Source organism: Haliaeetus albicilla, chromosome 2, assembly GCF_947461875.1.
Source record: "Haliaeetus albicilla chromosome 2, bHalAlb1.1, whole genome shotgun sequence".
In the NCBI taxonomy this organism is placed as follows: domain Eukaryota; kingdom Metazoa; phylum Chordata; class Aves; order Accipitriformes; family Accipitridae; genus Haliaeetus; species Haliaeetus albicilla.
The window spans coordinates 48820310-48843642 of record NC_091484.1 but is presented as its reverse complement, the minus strand read 5'-3'; the positions used below and the strand labels follow the sequence as shown (position 1 = coordinate 48843642).

Below are 23333 nucleotides of genomic sequence, written 5' to 3'. Positions count from 1 at the left end.
TCGGAGCTATTTTTCATGTAGTTTTACACGTGTACACAGAGACACATGCTTTATAGCTTAGCCAGGTTAAGGTATCAGTGTACACACAGCCCACCTTATGTTCTGTACAGCTTGCACATTCCATAAACACCTTTTCCAGATGCAATTTACCTCCATTGCTAGCCTCACATGTCTTCAAAATCTCTGCCTTTTTTCTTCAAGTCATTTTCTCAGTCCTTGAAGCTTCTTCCTATTTTAAGCTCAGCATGAGTCTTATGACCGACCTCAAAGCTTATTCACCTTACTATTGACTTCAATACAAAGTATTGTTGGCTTCTACCTTTCCTCAATACATTCCTGTCATCACTAACAAGCAGAATTACAAAATCAAGACAAGGACTAAAATTTCAATATCATTTGAATACAAATGCTTCTTAGTCTGAGTGCAAAAAACCACATCGTATTTTCCCAATATCCTTGACATTTCTTTTAAGAACAACTAAGAATAACATCATTAACAAGATGAACATACATCACAATTATATTATGATAATATGAATGAAATACTATAATGAACTCTTAATCATTACTTAGTATATTACAAATGTCATACGGAGAAAATAATAACTTACATATATAATGAATAATATTGTACTAGGACTAATATAGTTGTAAGTTAATTACACACTGTGTAGCTGATTTAGTTGCATTTAGTTAAGGAGCTGTTCCGAGCTCACTGCAGATTAATTATGTCTTTAGGCATATACTCTCATTTGTAACTGTCACTTGCAACAGTAGCTGTTGGTTAGGCTGCTTTGTACACCCTTCCTTTATGAAAAGAAACGCACCCCCCCCCCCGCCCCAAAACATCAAAACAAACAAAAGTAGAATCCCTGAACATACAAGACTCAAAATCTCTACTAGCTAAGGTAAGCAAAGACAAAACACTAGAGGACTGCAGGTTTCATTTTACTGCACTTCCACCCACAAAATATCCTTTATAGTATGTGCTTAGTAAAGTTATAATGCCTCATTGTATTTTATTTAATATAACTGGCCTTCTCAATCATGAAATTTAACATACATCTCAATTCTATAAATTGTTCTACTTTCCAAATCCTTTACAGAGTAAAGAGAAGGATTTAGATAACTGTCAAACTCTCCCAACGATCCTTAAAGTTTTTACTGACTATAGGAAAGAAGTCACTTTTTAGCCTTTGATTTTACACCAGAAGAATAATTTTACATGACAGGAATGGGTAATAAGTGACAGCAAGTGCACGAGCTACTCATAAATCTAAAGCAAGGGAGTCTTTCTTTGTTCAAGGTATTCAGCATTGTTCTAACCTCATCTTGAAAAGTTAAATGAAAGATTGTCTCAAATACCTAAAATGCCAAAAGAAAAAAATCCATGTGGGAAAATAGGAGGGGAAGAAGGTAGGTCAAAGTTAGACACACTATACTCCTATATGACTTTTTCAGGATTATTGCAAAACTGTTGCAGTGGCAATGAAATTTTAAAGCAAATCTCTTCGTCATCCCCACTTCCTGCGATTCTGCTTGAAGTGAAGACTGGCGCATCTCAGCCCAGATACCAGAAGGAAACGCATTTAGTGCGGTCAGTGTGCTCCTCCCATAACAGGGGGACACACAGGCCAAACCAATGACCAGTCTTTTAGGTCACTTTAGGACAAGCATGTGCCAGGGGAGTTCATTGCAGGGGAACACACTACATCCAGTTTGAATTAAGACTCCCAAACTGCATGTTTTGTAGACAGAAGGGACTCAGCATCAATTGCTATACTCCTACTGAGCCAAATTACTTGCTAATTTAAATATAGCCCACAGAACTGTATCTTCACTGAACCTGATAAAAACCTACAGTGAATTCAGCACAGACCTCAGCATTCTTGCTGCGCTATAAGGGAAATTACACACGCAACTCTTAATCAATCTATATAATATACATAAATATTTTCAGGACGTTCCAGCACAGACTAGCATACATTCACATTTTAGCTTTACAATTTAAATAAATAAATAACCAAACAAAAAGTAGGAATAACCTAAATTCTTTGAATTTCTTTACACTTACATAAAACACAAGAAATGGTACCTTAGGAAAGTATCATTTTTTGCTGCAGCAAGATTCATTAAGTAGTAGATAAGCTATAAATCTTTGGTTTTCTGCCTGAATGTACCTTACACATTGCATGCAGTACAGTACAGCTCTCTTGCTAGGGTACCCCGATACACCTTATCAATGGTAGAAGGTTATGATGGCAAGAGGGATTTACAAGGTATACTAAATCCACAGTGGCAGAAGTAAACTAGCTAGCAGGAAATACTACCAGCAGTGTTGCAATACAGATATTACCAACTCTAAGGCTAAGTATTTCTAGTTACGGAATTCACATGCTCCATGTCCAGGGAAATATCATCGCACAGCAGCAAGGGGAAACCTCCAGAGAGGCTCCTATCGCTCCTTACCTATGAATTATTCTACAGATCCAGCTTTCCGTGGCATGTAGTATGTGTTTGTGGCTTTCTGCCCTATGAAAAAAATAACCACCTGCAACAAAAAAGCCTGCATCACCCCTATTTGCCATACATTATGTCCAAAATTTCTGCAGAAGAATTTCAATAGCAACAAAAGCTGAAAAGATGGTTCAAATGTGCAAACAGAAAAAGCCTGTAAAAATAACTAATTTGTGAAAGATTTGCAATGTTTGGAGATTAAACAAGAAACCTATATGTCCTGGTTTTGGCTGGAATAAAGCTAATTTTCTTCCTAGTAGCTGGTATAGTGCTGTGTTTTGGATTTAGTGTGAGAATAATGTTGATAACACACTGATGTTTTAGTTGTTGCTAAGCAGTGTTTATACTAAGTCAAGGACTTTTCAGCTTCTCATACTGCCCTGCCAGCAGAGGCTGGGGGTGCACAAGAAGCTGGCAGGGGACACAGCTGGGACAGCTGACCCAAACGGGTATTCCATACCATATGACATCATGCCCAGTATATAAACTGGGGGGAGTTGACCATGGGTTGAGCTCAGGTATCGGCTAGGCATCAGTCAGCGGGTGGTGAGCAATTGTATTGTGCATCACTTGTTTTCTATATTCTCTTATTGTTATTATTTTCCCTTCCTTTTCTGTCCTATTAAACTGTCTTTATTTCAGCCCACGAGTTTTACTCCTCCCCTCCCCCCCCCCCAATTCTCTCCCCCATCCCAGTGTTGGGGGTGGGGAGAGAGTGAGCAAATGGCTGTGTGGTACTTAATTACCGGCTGAGGTTAAACCATGACACTATAGGTTGAACTACCAATAACTTCTGAATAAGATAGTATTTCAAATCTGGGACAGAAGCTGTTCTGAACACACTCCTTCTGAAAGAGGGCAGAATTCTCTCCACAGATAGAGCAACCACTTCTACAATTTGGCTACAAGACTGAGGCTATTATATACCCAATATCTATATGGATCTTTTACATTTATATTTTACATTCACACACAGATGAGTTGTTCATTCTCTTAACCCTTTTTGCAGAAAAAAAGTCATTTGGATTACAGAGCAATAATACTGTTTATTACGAAATGTTCTTTCCCTCACTAGCACAGAAATAATGCAATATATCACAGCATCCTATTAGCACATTCAAAGTGATGATTAGGATTCACAAAATCACTTAAGCATGTGCTTATATTCATATTAGTTCAGCAAACCAATAAACATGATTTTTAGTTATGTATAGCCACAAATCTGACTTGAATAATTAACTAGCTTACACCAACTGCCCACAATTCAACGTGTGCATTTGTCCAGTCATATTAATGAAACTGCAGAAAATGGTTAAAAAATTAACCAAGTATCTAACTGCTTCACTAGAACAGGAAAGTTTAAACATATACTCAAATGCCACATTGAATTAGTATTAAGATCTCCATGTGCTTAAATTCCGCATTGAATCAGTGCCTAAACAGTAAATGTCCTTAGGATTTTTTCCTATAGAAAAAAAAAAATTCCTTCTAACGAGCATGAACAGCAAAATGCTACGAGGCTTTGAAATTTCAAAATATGTGGCTACTGCAAAACTAAAATTCTTTCCCTTTTGTAAATTACATATACCATAATACACTCATTTTTTGTAGAAATAAATATACCCTAAAATAACACAGATGAAATAAAAGATGATGGGATCACATTGTCAGTTAGGGAACAACCCTACTTAGACAGGTATTTGTGACTATAAACTCTGATAGCCAAAGTTTCTATTGATGTTAATGAAATGTTCTTTCACAAGAAAAGCCAAAAATATGGCTTCTATGTAAGGTTTTTCTTACACTTTTTTTTTGCAGTTTTGGAAAAAAAAAAAAGAATTAAGGAAATGTAATGGAAGTGGATGTTGATGACTTAGAGTATAGTCATGGGGAAGCAGACCCATAACAAGTTCAAATTTATGATTATGAGAATTAAGCAGTCATATTTTTTGCCATTGGCAGAATAAGAGGCTCTTAGTGACTGGTTAGGGCTGAAGGATATTAAATCATGACCATGCAAATATCTATTTGATAGTGCATTTGGATAGTAACATATTAGGTGTCATAAAAGTACACTTGTCTTTGTCGTAGACCTTTACTACTTTGTGATAATAATTTTGCAGAGAACACATCCTGATTGTAGTATTACTTACTAGTATTAAAGAAGTTTTTCCTCTACCTGATAACTGATTTTTTTTTATTAAACCAGCATATAACACTGACTTGTTTCTCGAAGAACTTACAGAACATTTCCAGGCACATTCAGATATCTTTATTGCCTTAACTAAATACACTTGCAAAAAATATTTTTGTTGTAGATCATCCAAATGAGAATATCACCATATTGCTATGAAATCAATTATCACATGTTGTAAAGACTGAATGAAAGACTGAGGTGTTCTACTTGCTTAAGTTCTGTTTTGGCATTAAAATTCTGTATCTGTTGATGTTAGAAAAGAAGTCATTCATAGTAGTGGAAGTTTCTGAATTGCCATGTACATTTGATTAAAATGGACAAAAACAACAGATGGAGCAGGAATCTGGATAACACAGTTCTCTTCCAGGTTACTGTCTTAATTATTGTCCTAGAGCATTCCACTCCTTTTTTCCCTCCAATATGTTCTTATGTATGTGTTCGCACATGTATTCAAAGTTTCAGCTGAAGGGATGTTGGAAGATTCTTATTTAAATCCTACCTCAGTAAGCAGACAAATAAGATGTTTTCCATATCTTAAGTATCTTGTGTAAATGAAATAGCCTGAGTAAGATTAGCTATAGCTTTAAGCTTCCTAAGAAGCTTGATTCTGTTGACAATGACCCTTTAGGGTATGTATGAAGAAGAGCACCAATAGCAAAGATCCCAAGTAGGCTCAAACCTAAAGCACGCACTCAACTGGTCAGCCTAGACAAGGGAGAAGCGATTCTGGATCTACAAAGAATGTAAGCCTCTAAGGGACTCTGCTGTTGTCCTAAAAGACAGCACCCCTTGCAGTCCTTCTGGCCAGACCATTAGGCAATCCACCCAAGTGTGAACAGAAAGAATAAGTGTGTTCTTTACATATGTAACAGCTACATAACTTGGCCAAAAATATGAGATAGTTTAAAATTTGCACGGAATCTGGCCCAAGAAGAACAAAATTGAGATGAAAATCAGAGACTTAGCTAACCAGTCAGTCATACAGAACATTACTAGTTAAACACAAGGATATAAAATGGTTGCTAGTATAATCTTTACAGCTATTATCTGTAAATGCCGATCATTACTATAGCATTTGGTTTACTCTTACACCTTGAATACTGCACTGACACCAATAAGAATTGCTTTCATTTTACAATGGTATCTACTGTTTTAACATAGGGAAGGTTGCACTGTGCCACACTTTATCTAGTATAATTTGCCTTAAAATCTATCTCGGTAATATTTCTTTCTATACAAACTTGTACTAAAAGACAATGCAGATGTTTGCAAGTTCAGTTTATTATGCTCCAACACTCTAATTACAGAGCTGCAAGGGGCTTAGTGGCATATGCTCTGTAATACCCTATGCAGTTACAAAAATTCAAATTATAGTTAAACAGTGTTGTTAATAGTTTATCTCCTATTAACATCAGATAAATTTATGATTTATTTAAAAGGTAAAAAGAAAATGAAAGAACAAAAAGGAAGAAAATGTTTATGGTAAAAGATTTGCAGTACTGACTCCTGTTGACCTGATTTTGGCTTCATAAAGATTAAACTCTAAACTAATTCAGTGGCAGAATAGTAAATTCAATATTATGCTTGCTTCTGGAAAGCCTAGCCTAGGACTCTCATCTTAACAGCAATGCAAATTTATTTATAATTTCTTTCAGCATTATTACCCACAAAATGGAAAACAATACAAAGTGCTATGAGTAACTATGAAGGAAGTCAACGGGAGATAAATTGTTTGGTTTAAACTTTTTTAGCCTTTTTGAGGTCAGTCATTATCTGAGTATATTTTTTTTTGTTTTTAATATGTTCAAGTTGTTTGCATAGTTAGCGTAAAAAAATCAGGGTCTAGCGAAGTTGTCTGCTGCAGAACGATGCTTGGTACTCAGCTGACTACCTTTGTACCTTCGCTTTGGCCTAGAGCTATTTGCTCCAGTCAAGGATGACTCTGAAGTACTCACCTATCTTTAGGAATAAGAATTGTTCATCATGAGATATCAAATAGGAATGAGATTTTTTTTTAAAGGGCTCCACGATAGTTTTTGGCTGATTTCTCTGGGGTGTTGTTTGGTTTTTGTTTGTGGGTTTTTTTAATCTTCAGTGAATGTGTGGCAGTCACAGCACTGCTAGTACTTCCAGACTTAGAAAATTAGGACATTTTGGCCAATTTTCCAGGAACTTCTATTGACTAATCCAAGTGGAACTGAGTTACAAAAAAGGATTTAAAAAAGAGTATGAGTGAATTTCCTATCCTTTATAATAGTATCAGTGAATAGACTTTGCCTAGCTCGTATCATTTCTAAGCTTTTAATCAACTAATTTGAACCCTAAATCTCCACTGTGATTTTTGCGTACACAACTCTGCCTCCATCCTGCATGTCCATGGCTTGTTCCTAGAACTCTTGTGGTTCTCCTGTCCCTCCCAAGTATTAGAAGGCAGCCAGGGTAGAGAGAAACACTGAGTCATTTCTCCTGAATATCCGCCTTGAAGAGAAAGCACAGCAAGCCAAAGCAGCAGAGATTTCTTGCTCTCTCTCCCATTTTTCCTATCCCTAAGTATATAAGATGGCTTCTTCCCTCTTCCGCATGCTCTTTTCAACCAAGCATTTAGTGAAAGTCGAGGTTTCTAATGTTTAATCACAATGGAACATTTAATGAGGCACTCTGAGAAAGCTTTTATCAAAATACCCATTTTGTCTCACTTTGAGACAATCATTTGAGAAACACTAAAAATAAGCATCATAACTTCCCTACATATTTAACTTTCTTTAATAACTTCCCCATAAAAGATGCATAGCCTTGACAGTCACTCCACTTTAATTGATTATTATCTAACTAAAATTGCTTGACAACTAAGGTACTTCTCCCTAAACTTAAAAGGATTGTTTCTTCACATCTGAGCATTATATAAAATTTTTGACCATGCCGTTATATGGTTTGATGATGGTGCAGATGCAAGTCCTTCTCAAGGTAACAAAGACTGTTCTGATGTTGTTTTCTTGTTTCTTGGTTTTATGCGAGAGTTTGCCTCACTGTCAGTTGGTTGTTCATCTTCCATGTCCTGCTGCTCAGGTCTAATTCAGCAAATGAGTATTTCACAATCTTCCATGCTTATCCATTTCCTGTGTACTCGAATTGGGTACATTTATTGTGAATTTCATTGAATATATGCCCATCCATTTTATAACAATGTGTATTTATGCTTTCTTGTGACTGCATGACTGGTGAAAATGGTTTGATCCTGGCAAGATCTGAGATTGGACTTGTGAGCAATTGTTTGCAAAAACAGCGTTTAGTTTGGGGTTATCTATATCCACTTTTTTCCTCTTATTTTTGCCACTTTGAGTAATATGCTGGCATACAGTCATGAGTATATGGGGGTTTAGCTTGAGGAATTTTTTTTGTTGTTTAGGGGGTTTGTTTTGTTTTGTTTTTTAAGTTCAAGCATTGAACTGAAGAGTTATTACTGAATTTCATGAAAATATTTCTCTATGCTAAGATACCATGCTATATAATTGATTAGCGAAGAAATCTTTTTTTAATGCAGGCCTAGGATACAGACATGGAAAACAGCTAGGATAAAATAAACCAGATGTGCAGGGGTATTACAGTACACAAGCTTACCTGAAGTAACTGTCCACATATACATGTTGACCCACCATTAATGGTAAGCAGCTGAGTGCTCAAAGAAAGTAGTGTAAGATATGTTGTTTTATCCATGGGCAAAAGGCTAACCATGACAAATACTATGTGCGAGCTGACATACTCTGTCTACACACACAGTCCCTCTAATAGTTTATAACCTCAGCAAGTTGGCTAAATGATGTGATGTGACTAAAATTCCATAACTGCAGCAACTGCAGAAATGCATTGTAAGCCCACTGTCTAGAATACAGTCTGTGATAACACACCAATACTAGCATTACTGGACTTTGTCTTTGGTGACCACTGTGATAGTACCAACCTAGTGCATGAATGTATGACTATTAAAACAGGTTGTGTAGATTATGGGAAAAAAACTTTTTATTTTCTCCAAAATACATTGGTAATTGTACTTGCCACTGTCTGACAGTTGGCCTGATGTTTCCTGCCTCTATCATGCCTGCTTATCTGTCCACTAATATTGTCAGTTATGTTTGTCCAGCTCACTAAATCTGTGACTTTCCAAGACGAGGTTCTATTTTCAGATGGCCCTACTATATTCCTGAGGAGGTTTGATCTTGTTTTGGTTTGGTTTTTTTTTTGAGGGGGGTGTTTTTGATTTTAAAACAAATATGACTTGACTACTTTAATACACATTTTTCTTGGATATTTAGCTTGTTTCAGTGACTCCAGTATTATTGGGAAGCAGATGGAACTTCTCTCCTGGTATCTTGCCATCCTGACAGAATGATGGATGTGAGCACTTGAAAAATCTTTATCTTATTCTACGTTGCTCTTAGATGTTTTCAAGCTCCTGCTTTGAAACTGACACAGTTTGGCTTACACTTTTATGGTTCTTCCAGGCTTTGTGCTTTCATCAGGTTGAACATTGCATATACTCATTCAGTTACTACATCTCACTTTGTTTCTTACTTTTTTCCCTGTAATTATACATAGTATAGTACTTACGTACATATCAGAGCTCCGATGCTGCTGTAGAAAAAATGCCTTTTTTGGCTTGAACATACTCATCAAACTTTTCACATACACATGCTACTGTCAAACATTCCTTTTCAACTTAGTGTATTATTTTCCTTCCAATGGGTAAATTGCCTTCTGATTGCTGCCTATGATAAAACAACTAGATCTGTACATGAGGAGAGAGCAGTGGATGTCATACTCAACTTCAGCAAGGTTTTGAACACGGTCCACCCCAGCATTCTTATATCCAAGTTGGGATATTATGGTCTTGACTGGTGGAAAACAGCTTAAAAAACAAGACTGGCTGGATGAGCTTGTTCACAGACTAGAAGAGAAGGCTTCTGGGAGATCTAATAGCAGGTTGCAAGTACCTATGACGAGGTTATCAAGATGACAAAGCCAGGCTCTTCACAGTGGCACATAATGGGAGGATGGGAGACAAAGATTGTAAGTTGAAACAAGAGAGATTCAGGCTGGATAAAAGTAAAAAAATCTTCATCATAAGGACAGTCAAGCACCAGAAGAGGTTGCGCCACCTCCATCCTGGGAGGTTTTTAAAACCCAGCTGGATAAAGCCCTGAGCAACAGGACCTGCTCTCATAGCTGACCCTGCTTAGAACAGGAGATTGGACTAATGACTTCCTGCAATCCCTTCCAACCTGAATTATGGTCCTAAAGCAGCAATAGCCCCATGTCAAGCACAATTCTACGGAGTTTTACTTCCCTGGCCTTTCTAAGTATACATTGAGATTGTTTGTTGTCAAATACAATTTCTGCCATACTGTTACAAAATTCATACAGCAGATTCTATTCATATCGGATTAGTGACTGTGCTTATTATTTGGCATGAATCTATGAGGCAATGTGCAATATGTTGTAGGTTACCATCAGTTTTCACAGTGCCTTGGAGAAACAGTAAAAATTAAGAGGGTGTAATTTCAATTAAGTGTAGGTTTCTGCATGTAGGCAGGAAGAATCACCTATGAAAAATGCAAATGAGATACGAAGTAGTGGCTCTTCAGTACAGTATCTGAAATTAACAATGAAATACAAGTCAAATATGAATAAAGAAATTCATGCTAATATTAAGAAGGCTAATTTTTCTTAATAAGGGTATCCTCTGCAAGACATGAATTAATTCCTCTTTTCCACTCGGTGCTGGTAAGACACCAAATGCAGCATTGTGTCTAATTGGGAGCACTATGGTTCCAGAGAGATATGGACCAAAGGGAGTAATCAGATTTAATTTTCCTGTTTTATCTAAACACAGATAAAAGCGACATATATGATCAGATGTCTAGAAAACATTTTCTGTGAGGAAAGGTTGAAGAAATTGGAGATAGAAAGACTACAGAAGACTAAGGGATGATCTGATAGACCTTCTAGTAGGTAATAAGTAGGTAATTCCTCCTTAACAGAGGAATGGAATAATTTGTTTTTCTTCTCCACTCTGTACAGGACAAAATGACCTGGGCCTAGACAACACCAAGAATATTCAGGTTAGATATTGACAAAGAAATTTCAAAGTAAAGACAACAAAGTAATACAGTAGGTCATCACAGGCAGATTTCCTTTACCGGGAATTTCTAGAGACAAACTGGATCAACACCTGTCAGGAATTAGGCAAGTGTCACTGACGCTACCTTAGGGAGAGGATTGGACAGACGACTCAATGATTTTCTATGGTTCTATAACAATGATTTAAATTCTTTCGGATTCTCTTAATATAACATTGTATGTGGCACTAGTATTTTTTTGCTATAGACTTAACTCCATTTATGTTCTTGGGTATCAGCAGCTATGGACTGGTGTGCAACATGGTGGTAGATTCTTGCTTTCCCAATTCAGTACTTGCCGAAGTTTGTATTAAGCACCAAGTACTGAAAACAATTTTGCTTTTATGAAGTTAGATTTACTTTAGTTGTAGCCAAGTTTGAGTACTTTGTCTACTCACATAGACAAACATTTTGGCTGGCTTTTCAAGAGTTACTATGAATGCTGCCTAATATATGAATTACACAATTTTAGCAAGTTTAAAATCAAATTTCTGATTTTTTCCATTTGCTTTGTCTTATTCACACCAACAACATTGAGAAGCAGGCATTTTATATATTTCCACATATGACAAACTTGGCAGATGTTACTCCTTCAAAAATGCGATTTTACAATTTTAGAAGCTTTCCTCAATGCAACATATTGTATTGTCCACTCCTGGTATAATTTTCTGGTGCTCACATTTCTATTATGTGAAGAATCATAAATTTAGTGTTATTAAATTCATGAATTTAAAGTTTTTAACTGAAAACTGAGTCTTCTGGTTCTCCATGGAGCCTGGTATGCAGAGTAGAGCCTGCTATTTTCCTGCAATATTCTACAAGTAATTTACACTGTCCTTAATAGTATTGTGATCTTGCCACTTTATAATTTCAGCTCAACTTTTTTTCTTGAATGCAGTTCTGTTTTCTTCCCATGAAAAATGCTAATGGATTGTTTGAAGCCTAGCACATTCACAGATGTCCCAGTATCTACTTGGCATTCAATTTCCTGTTTCTGTGCTGTGTCTTTACATGTGGTGGTACTCTACATTTTAGAAACCATTTAAATTGCACTGTATTAATATATAGGTGTAAAATCTCATCCCTCCTCCCTCTCACTTCTTGCTTGCTTCCTTCATATAACACATTTATTTTCTTTCTTTATCTGTGAGCTTTAGCATCAATACTCCCTTTTGACAAAGTCACTGAATATGTCCCCCTGGGCTGGGTATTTTCTGTTATCATGGTATTTTTTTCCTGTAACCAAAGATTTTCCTTTGCACTTTCTCTCCTATTCATGAACTTAATTTGCACTAGTTTTGGTGCTTATACTTTGCATTTATGTACTTTTATATACTAATTTCTGTTATTTCTGTTGCATCTAGTTCTCTGCACTTGCTTCAAACAACAGAGGCTAAAATCCAAACTCTACAAGCAAAAAAACCCTCAACAACAATTTCTTACTACTTAAATATCTTAACCTCAGGGAGACCTGATTAATTGTTTTTTCAGCATTTAGGAATACACAGTACATGAAGCCAAGGAATGTTTTTAAGGAATAGACTGTCTCTGCACATTGCTGATAGGCAGTATACAAAAATTACAGAATTGCAATTAATATATAAAAATTTCATCAACCACTTAAAGTTGAGGCAAAACCTTGTTAATGCTGAAGCATTATAAACTAAGTAAGCAAATAAAGCAAATAAACTAAGCACACATCCTTAATTTCCTTGCACTTACAATGCTGTATGCTGCACTTCCACTAAAACACTTTTCTGCAGTATTTTGAAATACTGGATTGCAGAATTAGATATCCTGTAAAAGTGGATTTTGATTTTTATTAAAAAATAATATACAGATTCATGTAATGTATGTGGAACACACTGATTTCAGAACAGCTAGTGCTAGCTATTGGAGAGCATGTTCCCAAGTTAATTAGACTTCATTTCTGTCCAAGTGAAAAATCTTATTTATGAACTATTCAATCTGTGACATTTGCACCTCAGCATGGTCCCCCTTTTGCTTGTGTTTGAAAGCATAACCAAAGCAAAAGGCTGAAGAGTCAGACTGGACGTGCCCGATTCCCCTCATATATGCAGTGTGGATAGCAGATACAATGGCAAACCATAGAGAAGCACAAGCCAAAGATGCAGTTCCTAGGACACGGAGAGCTTCTTAAACCCCTTTTCCTCATAATTCATTCTAACTGTGAATATCACCATAAGACAGAGCCAAGAAGATACTTGTGGGGTTTTTTTATATTATTATTTTATTTTATCATTTAAAACTGCTCGGAAGAAATAAAGAATGCCACTGTTCTTTTAAGCAGTTCTGATTATGTGAATACTAATGGAAAAGGTTACTTAGAGTTCTTATTAAGTGATTAGTTTTCCTTTACATTTTTATAAGAACTTCATAATGACAATATAAATTTAGTGCTATGGCTGCTCGTAAACCATTAGGAACAACACAAATATCTTCTTTATAGATGGGAAGGTAGAAGGTCCTGAAAAATAATTCTGGTTTAAATGGGTGTAAGTAAATTTATGTAAATTGCTGTCAGTCATCTAAGTATTCATTTCACTAGCAAAATAACATTATAAATGATCTGTAGCCAATGATTCTTCACTTGAAGACATGCAATGCAAACATTTATTCAAAACAGAAAAAGAAAAACACTTAAGGATAACCACAAGTCTTACCACGCCAATAGAAAAGTAGTTATTGATGATGTTGTAAGGCACTGGGTCTCCTTTCTCATCTTTATCATTGGGTATTACTTCGAATTTCCACCTGTCCAGCAAAATCTCTGAGCTGTTCTCAATGTCTTTTAAGATCTTCATCAAATTCTCACCTTCATAACCTAGCAAAACATGAAAATGGTTACTTAATAAAGTATAATGAAGTTTCACTCCATTTTCTTTCTCCTGGGTGACTGGCTGGATGGGGCTCTGAGCAGCTAGATCTAGTTGAAGATGTCCCTGCTCACTGCAGGGGGGGTTGGACTAGATGACCTTTAAAAGTCCCTTCCAACCCAAACTATTCTATGATTCTATGACTGGAAAAATGAAAACTATGCATTTAAGAGCTGAAAAGCAGGATTGTGTTTGAAGTATTGACAATTTTCCAGCACCTGTCATTAAAAGGAGTACAAACACAAAGCTGGTTTCTGCAGTCAGCTAAATTAATGTAAACTTAGATTAATTCTACAGATTTCACTGGCCATCAGATTTATACTGGAGAAAATAATTTGATCTTCAAAACTTGCCAATCACTTGAATTTTCCAAACGATTATAGAAGTTATCCAACAAGCTAAGGTTATACTTTGCAAAATGTTCTTGCTATGAAATTAATAAATTCCTTTGATTTCAAAATTTATGGAAAAAAGACATACAGTAGGCTTGCCTGATTAAAGTCTAACAAGAGACTGAAAGGTTAAAAGCTGTCTGCTATTTTTTGTTGATTGTTTCAATGTGGTTTAGCATAATAAATCCGAAATTTGAAATCCATAACCGATGACTTATCAGCAGAACTAACATTTTTCCATCTTTCAACAATTGCTTTATGAGCCTCATCCTGCTCTGTAGAGAGACCTTACTCTTACTTGCCAAGAAGTCTTTAGGTAATTCACTAGTAGTAGTAGTTCACTCCACTGTATACTAAACTTAGTAGAAAACTTGTTTACACACTCCTGAGTATACACAACATACAGTACATGTGTGCACACATAAAAAGTGTGGGGATTTTACTAAATGACATTATTACTCTGAACACTATTCAGACCAAACAACTTTGTAATAGATAACTAAGATCTGTGGATGCATTCCTTCTTCAAATCAGAAATAAATTTTCATATTCAAGCGATGTCTATTTCCTGGGTCATTAACACTTTTAGCAAGCAAAGCCATTCAAAGCCTCCCTGCTCAAAACCTATTGCTCATGTATTTCTTTATGGTTGTATAGTATGTTTTTGTTAGTTACTGCCAACCACTGCATAACAGTAGCATGCACAATTCCATTTGTCTGCATCCTTGAGATCACTCACCAGCAATTTAATTTCTGGAAGCCCTGTCTCCTCTCCAATCTATGGAAGTTCCAGAAAATCTGTGTTACAGCATTGTCTACCACAAAGCAACTGGGGAAAGAATGTTGAAAGCTGGTATATTTTCATACTGTCCTTTTCTACTTTAGTCCAGATGCAATCACTCAAAACGGAAGGTAAATAAATAAAAGTAAATGGAAGGACAGGCCCTGACTAATGTAACCAAATGCTCTCATAGCTGACCCTGCTTAGAACAGGAGATTGAACTAGCAACTTCCTTCAACCCCTTCCAACCTGTATTATTCTATGATTCAACTCCATGAACTGTTCAGAAAGTGAAGCAAGGCTGATTTGGTTAGGTTTTGGGTTTTGGGTTTTTTTTTCTTTCCTAAGACTATGTGAATAAACAATCACCAGTCATGACAGAGAAAATAAAGGAAGTCCTCAAGTGATTTCACAGAACATTATGGTTAATGAAGAAGTTCTACAGCACAGAAACTACTGAGAATTTGCTAAAGACTATCTAGTAACAAGGTAGACATTTGGAAAGGAAACTTGCTATGATGAGACAAAAGAAGGAAGAGGTAGCTAAAAAGACTGAGAAGTTACAAATAAACAGCCAAGTTCCAAATACACAACATCTCAGACTGAAACAACCGAGACCTGAAATAGAACTGGGTGCGAGCCCACAAACATGACATTCTTTCACCAGAGACTAAGTCATGCCTAAGACTTTCTTTGTGTCTCCTTCGAGTTATCCTGTAATGCAAATCTTGAATGGTAATAAGTTATTGGAGAAGCTGAGAGTAAGGCTCCATACATCCAGGAAAGGATGCAAAGGGTATTAAAGGTTTGACTTTACATATATTCTCCTTTCAGCATTCTTTGCCTTCTCATTTCCTGATAAATAGCACCACAGCACTTATTGTCTGGAATCCTCTGTAGAAGAAGAGAAAGGGAGTGGATCAAAGGAACTAGTCTGAGGCTGAGACACATTTTTCATTTAATATTTATGAATATTAAAAAAGATGAAACCACTCCAAACCCATTATTAGCTGTTTTCAGTAACCCTTTCAGAACAGCCCCAGTTAAAATCCATTTAGGAATAAATACTCCCTCTATAAGGTATTGATCAAAGAAATAACTGCAATACAGATGATAAAAAGCCAACCAAACAGCTGTATACTACTCTCATTGCACCTTGGAGCCTTTTTGGTGTCAGTGGAAGCTACACACAAGGTATGAAGAGTGATTACAACCCTTAATATCTATAAAATCATTCATATAACATTTACAGACAGGTAATTCTAAAAAGAGGAAAGGTGATAACGGTTCTTTACATACATCATAAGAAAGAAATCCAAATATTGAGTGTAGACATTGATGCAAAAGTTTTTTTTCCCCTTTTAATTACATAATGCATTGTATTTTTAATTTGTGTTTACCTCCTCCCCATCTCAGACACCTTGCTAAGTCATTGCCAGTCCCAAGAGGAAGGATAGCAACTGGAGGATGCTTAATCAGGTTCGCTTTCTCTGTGAATAAAGAAGGAAAAAACATAACTAAGGAACAAAAAAATCTAATTGTACGGTACTGATACAGTAACTGTGTTAGGTTTTGTTTCAGCGAAAGACAGCAATACATGTTTTGTATATGAGATTATGCTGCCTGCTCAGCCACAAGCATTTCACCAAGCCACTCCATTATGGAGTCCCTTCTGCAGTGAATATTCAATCTTTAATCCTAATTTACTTGATTGTTACCACAAGGACTTTCGTAACCCCTAGATGTGATAAACATTCATAAACAATGATGGACAAGATCTTTCCAAGACTGAACATGTTGTGCTCTCTGTTGCTCTCAACTCTGTCATTCCCAGCTACAAATGCAAATGAGTAATCGTTAAGGGCATGAATAATGAGATGAATCTTGTACTTTTTCATGTGAGTGACCATATTTGTGTTTAAGCATGTATTCACTTGGATTCATGTCTACACAGGAGGACCATTACCAAGAACTCCCTGAAACCAACACCAGGGGTTTGTCCATCAGGAATTAAACCTGCTATTCAAAACGAGCATTGATCTATCTGATCAAGTCTCTAAGTCAATATTTTGTATTTAATAAGTAATGTTTTGAAATGTATGAACTTACAGTGCCTTTTGACTCTTTACCAGTACCTTTCTAGCATTTCAAGCCAAAGTACCCTTGTCAAGAAATAGAGCCTTTCTGAAAGCTGGAAGTGGGACAGCTGATCCCCCAGGTATAATATTTCAAATATACAACTTTTTAAATTCCCTAGTTAAGCAATCAGCTATTTTGTTCACAGAATTAGGCACAACTATCAGCAATTCTCAGCAGGAGTTTATATATCCAATGGATGTGGCAGGGACATCTTCTTATTTATCAATTTCTCATCAATACTTTAGGAAGATTTAACATTCACAGTACCAGTGTACTGCACATCTTTAAGAACATTTGATATTTAATAGAATAATTTAAAAAAGTTTAAAAGTCTCAAACTGAGGAGAAAAAAGTTTGGGGTTTTTTTCCCCTCCCCTCTCCCCCCTCCCTTTTCTCGTTTCCTTTTTTTATTTTCTTCTTCCTTTACTCTCAGCTTCTTTGTATATCAGATCTCAGGTTCTTTGTATATCAGGAGATCAGAAAAGAAAAGATCAAACTAGAAATTGTCTGTTTCGCAAAACAGGTGATTTCTTAAGCTTTTTATGCCAAAGGGCTTTTGTTCACTAAAAGGCAGCACTGAAAATCTATTTCCTGCACCTACAAAACAAATAGATCCTGGATCCCCCAAATAATTTCTTAGTTCTGTAACACAAAAATTGGTGCAGAAGATAGTATTTTATGAAGACAAAATGGTCTTTTTTCAAATAATGCCACTGAAAGAGAAAGTAACTGCATGACATTTTAGACTTCATGAAAAAAGTGATGACACAATTAACAGCTGCAAAACTTCACCCCTTCCTTCCAAGTTTAGGCAAAACACCTGGTATTTATGTACATTGATTTACATCTTTGAAAGTTATTTGAGAGTTACAATCAACAGCTTGCATCTGCAAAAAGTTGTTTAGGTTTGTTTTTTTTTTTTTCAAATGAAGATTAGAAATATGCCTTTGCCATCATCCATTCCTTCATGACATCATTTTTACTTTTCACTGAACTTGAAAAGGTTTTCTGGTTCCCACCTCCCACAAAGCACACACTTTTAAACACTCTTCATCTAAACTTTCAGCTGAGTCTTTTGACCTCTCTTCATCCCCTTCCTCATTTCCATCATCATAGTCACATTTTATCTCTGCAGCTTCTCTAATGTCAAATAAATGATCATGTGGTGTGGAAGATATTCTCCCTAATAAGCCTTGAGAAGTTTAACTCTGTAATATCTTGACTTCTGGGCCTTCCTAATGATTTATATAGAGGACTTCGCTGCTAACTGACTGAAAGAACTCCAGAACTGAAATGGCTGTTAGCCCATTATCTCTGTTATGCGATAATGAAGCATAATAAAAATTTTGGTAACTGAAAAAGCAAATAAGCTAAGGTAAATTGTCTTAAAAAAAACAACTTAGATTTGATTCAGTTTGGGAAATAGACTTTGAACTGAAATTAAAATATGTTGATTCAAATTTCTTGCTTTCTGGAAATCCAGAAGACTACAAGCACCGGACTTGTCTGGAGATTTTGAATATCCTTTGCAATTTCAATATCCTTAAAAATAATTATGTCCCAAGTTAATAAATGTCAAAAATTTAAATGAACAAGATCTTGTTTGAAATAGCTGTATCCATACTTCGGTATATAAGGAAGAGCAGTAAAATGAACAGCATGAATCAAGCAAAACTATGTAAACGCCATTGATTACCTATGCAGTCCAAAATCCAGCCTACTGTTCCATCTCCACCACACGCTAGTACTCTGAACTCAGGAACATCTCGGAAAAAATTTAACCTAAAAACAGTAATTGAAGATATCTATTTAATTATCATAAATGCATTGTGCATTATGCAAACATTTTATGGCTTAAGACATTTCATTTAATAGTAAATGGCAAGTGAACACTTGAAATAATAATCATGAGGGCTCATGCATTCATTTTTTAGACAAATACAATCCAACGTTGTATTATCTCAACAATTTAATATGAAATTGTTAATTCAAGGGTTGTTACAGTACACTAATACTAGAAATAGCTTGGACCTGATGGTTAATTCAAGTCTTTGTCTCAGTTCAAATCTTGTTTGAAACTATTATCAGAAAACATTCTCTGTTTACCTAGTTGTAAATGGACATGTAGTCTCTCAAGACAGAAAAGTCTAAGGTGGCTAAATGTATTTGCACAACATTTCCTTGTGAGGTGCTAGATATAAAAACATATGAAAACAGCATATTTCTGATAGTACACTAATACAAAATAAGCTGAACATTCTATGGTTGATAGAAACAACTTTGCACCATGGTTTAATACAAATTAAGTAAGCTTCAGATTGAATGCACACATTCCATCACCCTACAAACCATATTTTAAGAGTGAAATATCTTTGGTAATATTTGCCTGGCTATTTCTGCTTCCATACCCATTGAGTGCTGGACAGTATCACCACTTCATTCAATACCAATGTTCCACAATGCTGAAAAGTGAGGATATATTAAACCAACTCTAAGTTGCAATATTTTAAAAGCATCTTTTAAGGATAGCTTTTGACACATACTGAAATTATGCCTTACTCACAAATTGTGAGGAGACAAAACCCTTCCAGTAATTTTGCTGAACTACTATATATATGTGTGTGTATGTACATTCACATATATTCTATTCATTAGTGTTGCAGACATCTTAATGAATATTCTATATACTAGTGACCAGATCTGATTTCCAGTTTGCAATTATCTAATAAATGCACAATTAGTACATTGTACCCAAATTCTTAAATACAAATAAATACACACAATAACTTGCAAATGCTTAATTCAAGCTATTTTCCATATGAAAATTTAATGCTGCATCGAGAATGGTGTTCCTGTCCCTTGAAAGGTTTAAAAATTCTTTTAGACCTCTTGATAAAATCGAGAGCACATGAAAAACTACAGAGTAAAAGAAAGAGCATGGGAGAAGGAAATGAAAGGCATGATGATCAAAAAATGTTATTTAAGATGTGGAAGACAACAGGACAACTTCATGTTGTATTAGTTTTAGATCAGATTTTCAAAGTTAGCAAAGCTACACTGAATTAAGCCCATCACATTGTTGTCCCACTCCCTCTAATTTTATCTGCTCAGAGGAGCTCTTAGACAATTTCAAGTGTCAAGTACAATGTCTGAAGGATGCTTACTCATTCTGTATTAAATCCTCCTTTGCCCTTCTCACCTCTTAACATTCTACTTCACACATCTGCAGGACAAGTGCTATAGGATCTCTTCTGATCCAAAACGTCGTGTGGCAAATCTGACTGGGTACACTTAGGGAACACATCTTCTAATAAGCATATGTGCTGAGAGACCCTCTGCTGGAAGTCACCTCCTACCAGTGCGAGAGTGGGCACTGAGATATGCCTTGGCCCACAGGTGCACATCTCTGTCACTTCACAAGACCTGGCAGAGAGACAAATGCCTCCTATCACCAGCATTCCCACTTAGACCCAATGTGTTGGGTCTGTAAAAAGTTAGCAGATTTAATTATGTTGCTTCCAGTACTGAGGGTATTTCAGATTAATTTAAAATCAAATTATAGCCCAGAGGTGACAGCAGGGTACTATGTTCTATAAATATTTAAGTATTTCTACCACATGTAACAGATGTCAAAAAGAAAGTCTGGAAAAAACAAATAAACAAACAAACAAAACAACACCAAAAGTACAGGGTTGATGCTAGCATTAATCCAGATAGGCAGAACACAGACCTAAAGCTCTGTCTCCCTTTTTATAAACAAGCATCCTCATCATATGGCTATCAAATGTTCTTTTTGTTTTGACTTTATATTTAATGTTCATCAAAAGAGTATACCTTCCCAAGAAAGTGGGGGATTGAAGAATCTAACAAAACCATGTTGTCAAAAAAATTCTCAGTAAGCTTCATTCATATTTCCCCTGGAGCATTTTATATTCATACACAGTGAATTTTCCAAACAATTTCATAGTACAGCATTAAGTTCAAATGACACTTTCTTTTTATGAATTTAAATATAAAAATGATATACTTTATATAACTACATAATACATAAAATGCATAAAGTATAATATACCTTACATTCTATATTTGCATATATAAACAGTGTATATAAATATATTGTAACAAATATAAATATTTATAAAATCAAATTAATTTATAAAATTAAATATAGTTATATAATTATATATGTAAATAAATCTCATTCATTGAATTAGAATGTGCAGCCTACATTAAGAGTTGGGAAGGGAACATGGTTTTCTGTTTATAAGGTTTCATTCAAACTCAGTAAGTGTTGTAATTGTAAAGATTTTGACAGATTTCTTAATAGAACTTAAGGTAAAGAGTAAGCATTGCCTATCAAGATAACTTTAGTCAATTAATGTTTCAATAGCACCTGTTATTTCTTATCCACGGAACATTTTATATGGTTTGGAAAAAAAAAATTGTTGGAGAAGAACTTAGTAAAAGTGGTTTGAAGAGGAAATAAAAAAAAAATGGAAGCCATTGTAAAGGCTTTGTGCACTGTCAGACTAAGGTAAAGGACCAGAATAGAAAATTTAGTCCTGTTTTCCTGAACTGATTCATAAAATTGTACAAGGACCCTAGCTATATATAATAAACATCAAATAACATAAAAATATAAAACAGTACTTACAATGGGTCTCTCCCCCAAAAGTTTTATCTCTACTTTTTAAAGAATTATTATTATTATTTTTTAACAATTTAGATGATTACTCTTTACATAGCATAATACAACAAGTATGACAGTAAGTACAAAGGACAGATGTCCATTATATCAATAATCTTTAGAGAAATTATGCCAATAACCTTCTCAGAAATTAAATAGGATAGGAGAAACAGGTAAATCAGAAACTTCAAAACATGTATTTTATAGGTATCAAATTAATTTGTACTATAATTCACACAGAAACATTTAATACAACATGTTATTTTGATTATTTTTTTTTAAATGAAGAAAAATATTGCCTCTAGAAAAAATTCCCCTTTTATTTATGGATATGAGAATAGGTAGATATTCTTTTATAAAGAGTTGATTTTTATAGACATTATAGTAAAAAGCTTTCCCACATCACTTAACATGAGTCACCAGAGCTAGAATGGTACCTAAGAACATTAGGCTGGTACAGACTGTAACCCAAGTTACAGTTACCTATTCTTCAATCACTGGCAAAAAGACAACAAGAAAGATCAGCAGAACTTCTACTCACATCCCCTACCACAGGACAAACAAAACTCCTGATACATTTGGGAATAAAAGATGAAAAGGCACAACTATATAATAATCCACAGGAAGACCAAAAAGAAAAAAAAATGTATGGCTGCATACTAAGGCCTTAAAACAGCAGGATATTTTTGCTAGGTGAATTGTTAGATGATTCTGGAAAATGAACCATTTTTCTTTCTATTGCAAAAGGTCAATACAACCAATCCTTTAATGTGGATTACAAGAGATTATTGTATTTGATTGTATTTCTATCATCAAAATTGACAAGATCATCTAATTCTTGCCTGATGATCAAATTCTTCTATCATTAAACTGCAGCTTCCCTTTTTTTACAACATCTCCCAACTTTTCACACTCTACAAATTTCATAAGCATACACATAGTTCTTGGTCCATGGTCAATAACTAACATAGTAAATGGGCTTAGTCATAAGACTGAGCTAGAAAACCTATAAATAGATATCTTTATCTTGATAGCTCCCTTGTAAATTGACCTGTTTTAGTCTTCCCTATTCCAGTTTCCTATCTGCTGGAAGTAAAACAAATAAATTTAAACCACTGAAGGTGTTTGATGGCAGCCTATTTTTATTTTATTTTGCCAGACACAAGGATCACACACAGAGGCAATTACTGAGTTTCTGCTGATACATTAGTAATTTCCACCTGAAAGATGGCAACTGTTTCAACTACCTATACTACTCTAATTCAGTTTCTCATAATCACCTCATCAAATCCATATAAATGCAGAGAAACTATTTATGAATAAAACACCAATGCTACAGGACTTAACTATTTGCTGTTGAATCATGCATTTATAATTGATTTATGCACAGATACACCCCGCCCCCCCCCCCCCCCCCCCTTTATTCTTATAGAACTGTTTTAGGAAATCCTGCCCCACTCACAGTAAAACTATAATAAAACATAACTTACAATGCTTTCCACTTAGGTACCTCCACATGATTTTTTTCTCTCATACCCAGCAGCAGTGTA

General features: G+C 35.3%; 1 protein-coding gene across 6 annotated transcripts in view; it reads right to left on the bottom strand.

Annotated features, from left to right (window-relative positions):
• The window catches only part of DGKB (diacylglycerol kinase beta), a 366387-nt gene that overhangs the window by 189647 nt on the left and 153407 nt on the right, over positions 1-23333 (bottom strand). For all 6 annotated transcript variants that reach the window (XM_069774198.1, XM_069774191.1, XM_069774183.1 and 3 more), the window contains 3 exons: positions 18793-18878; positions 16358-16447; positions 13572-13732 (listed from right to left, as the gene is read on the bottom strand). In XM_069774198.1, coding sequence (XP_069630299.1) covers positions 13572-13732; positions 16358-16447; positions 18793-18878 — 337 coding nt within the window. The remainder of the gene's footprint in view (positions 1-13571; positions 13733-16357; positions 16448-18792; positions 18879-23333) is intronic.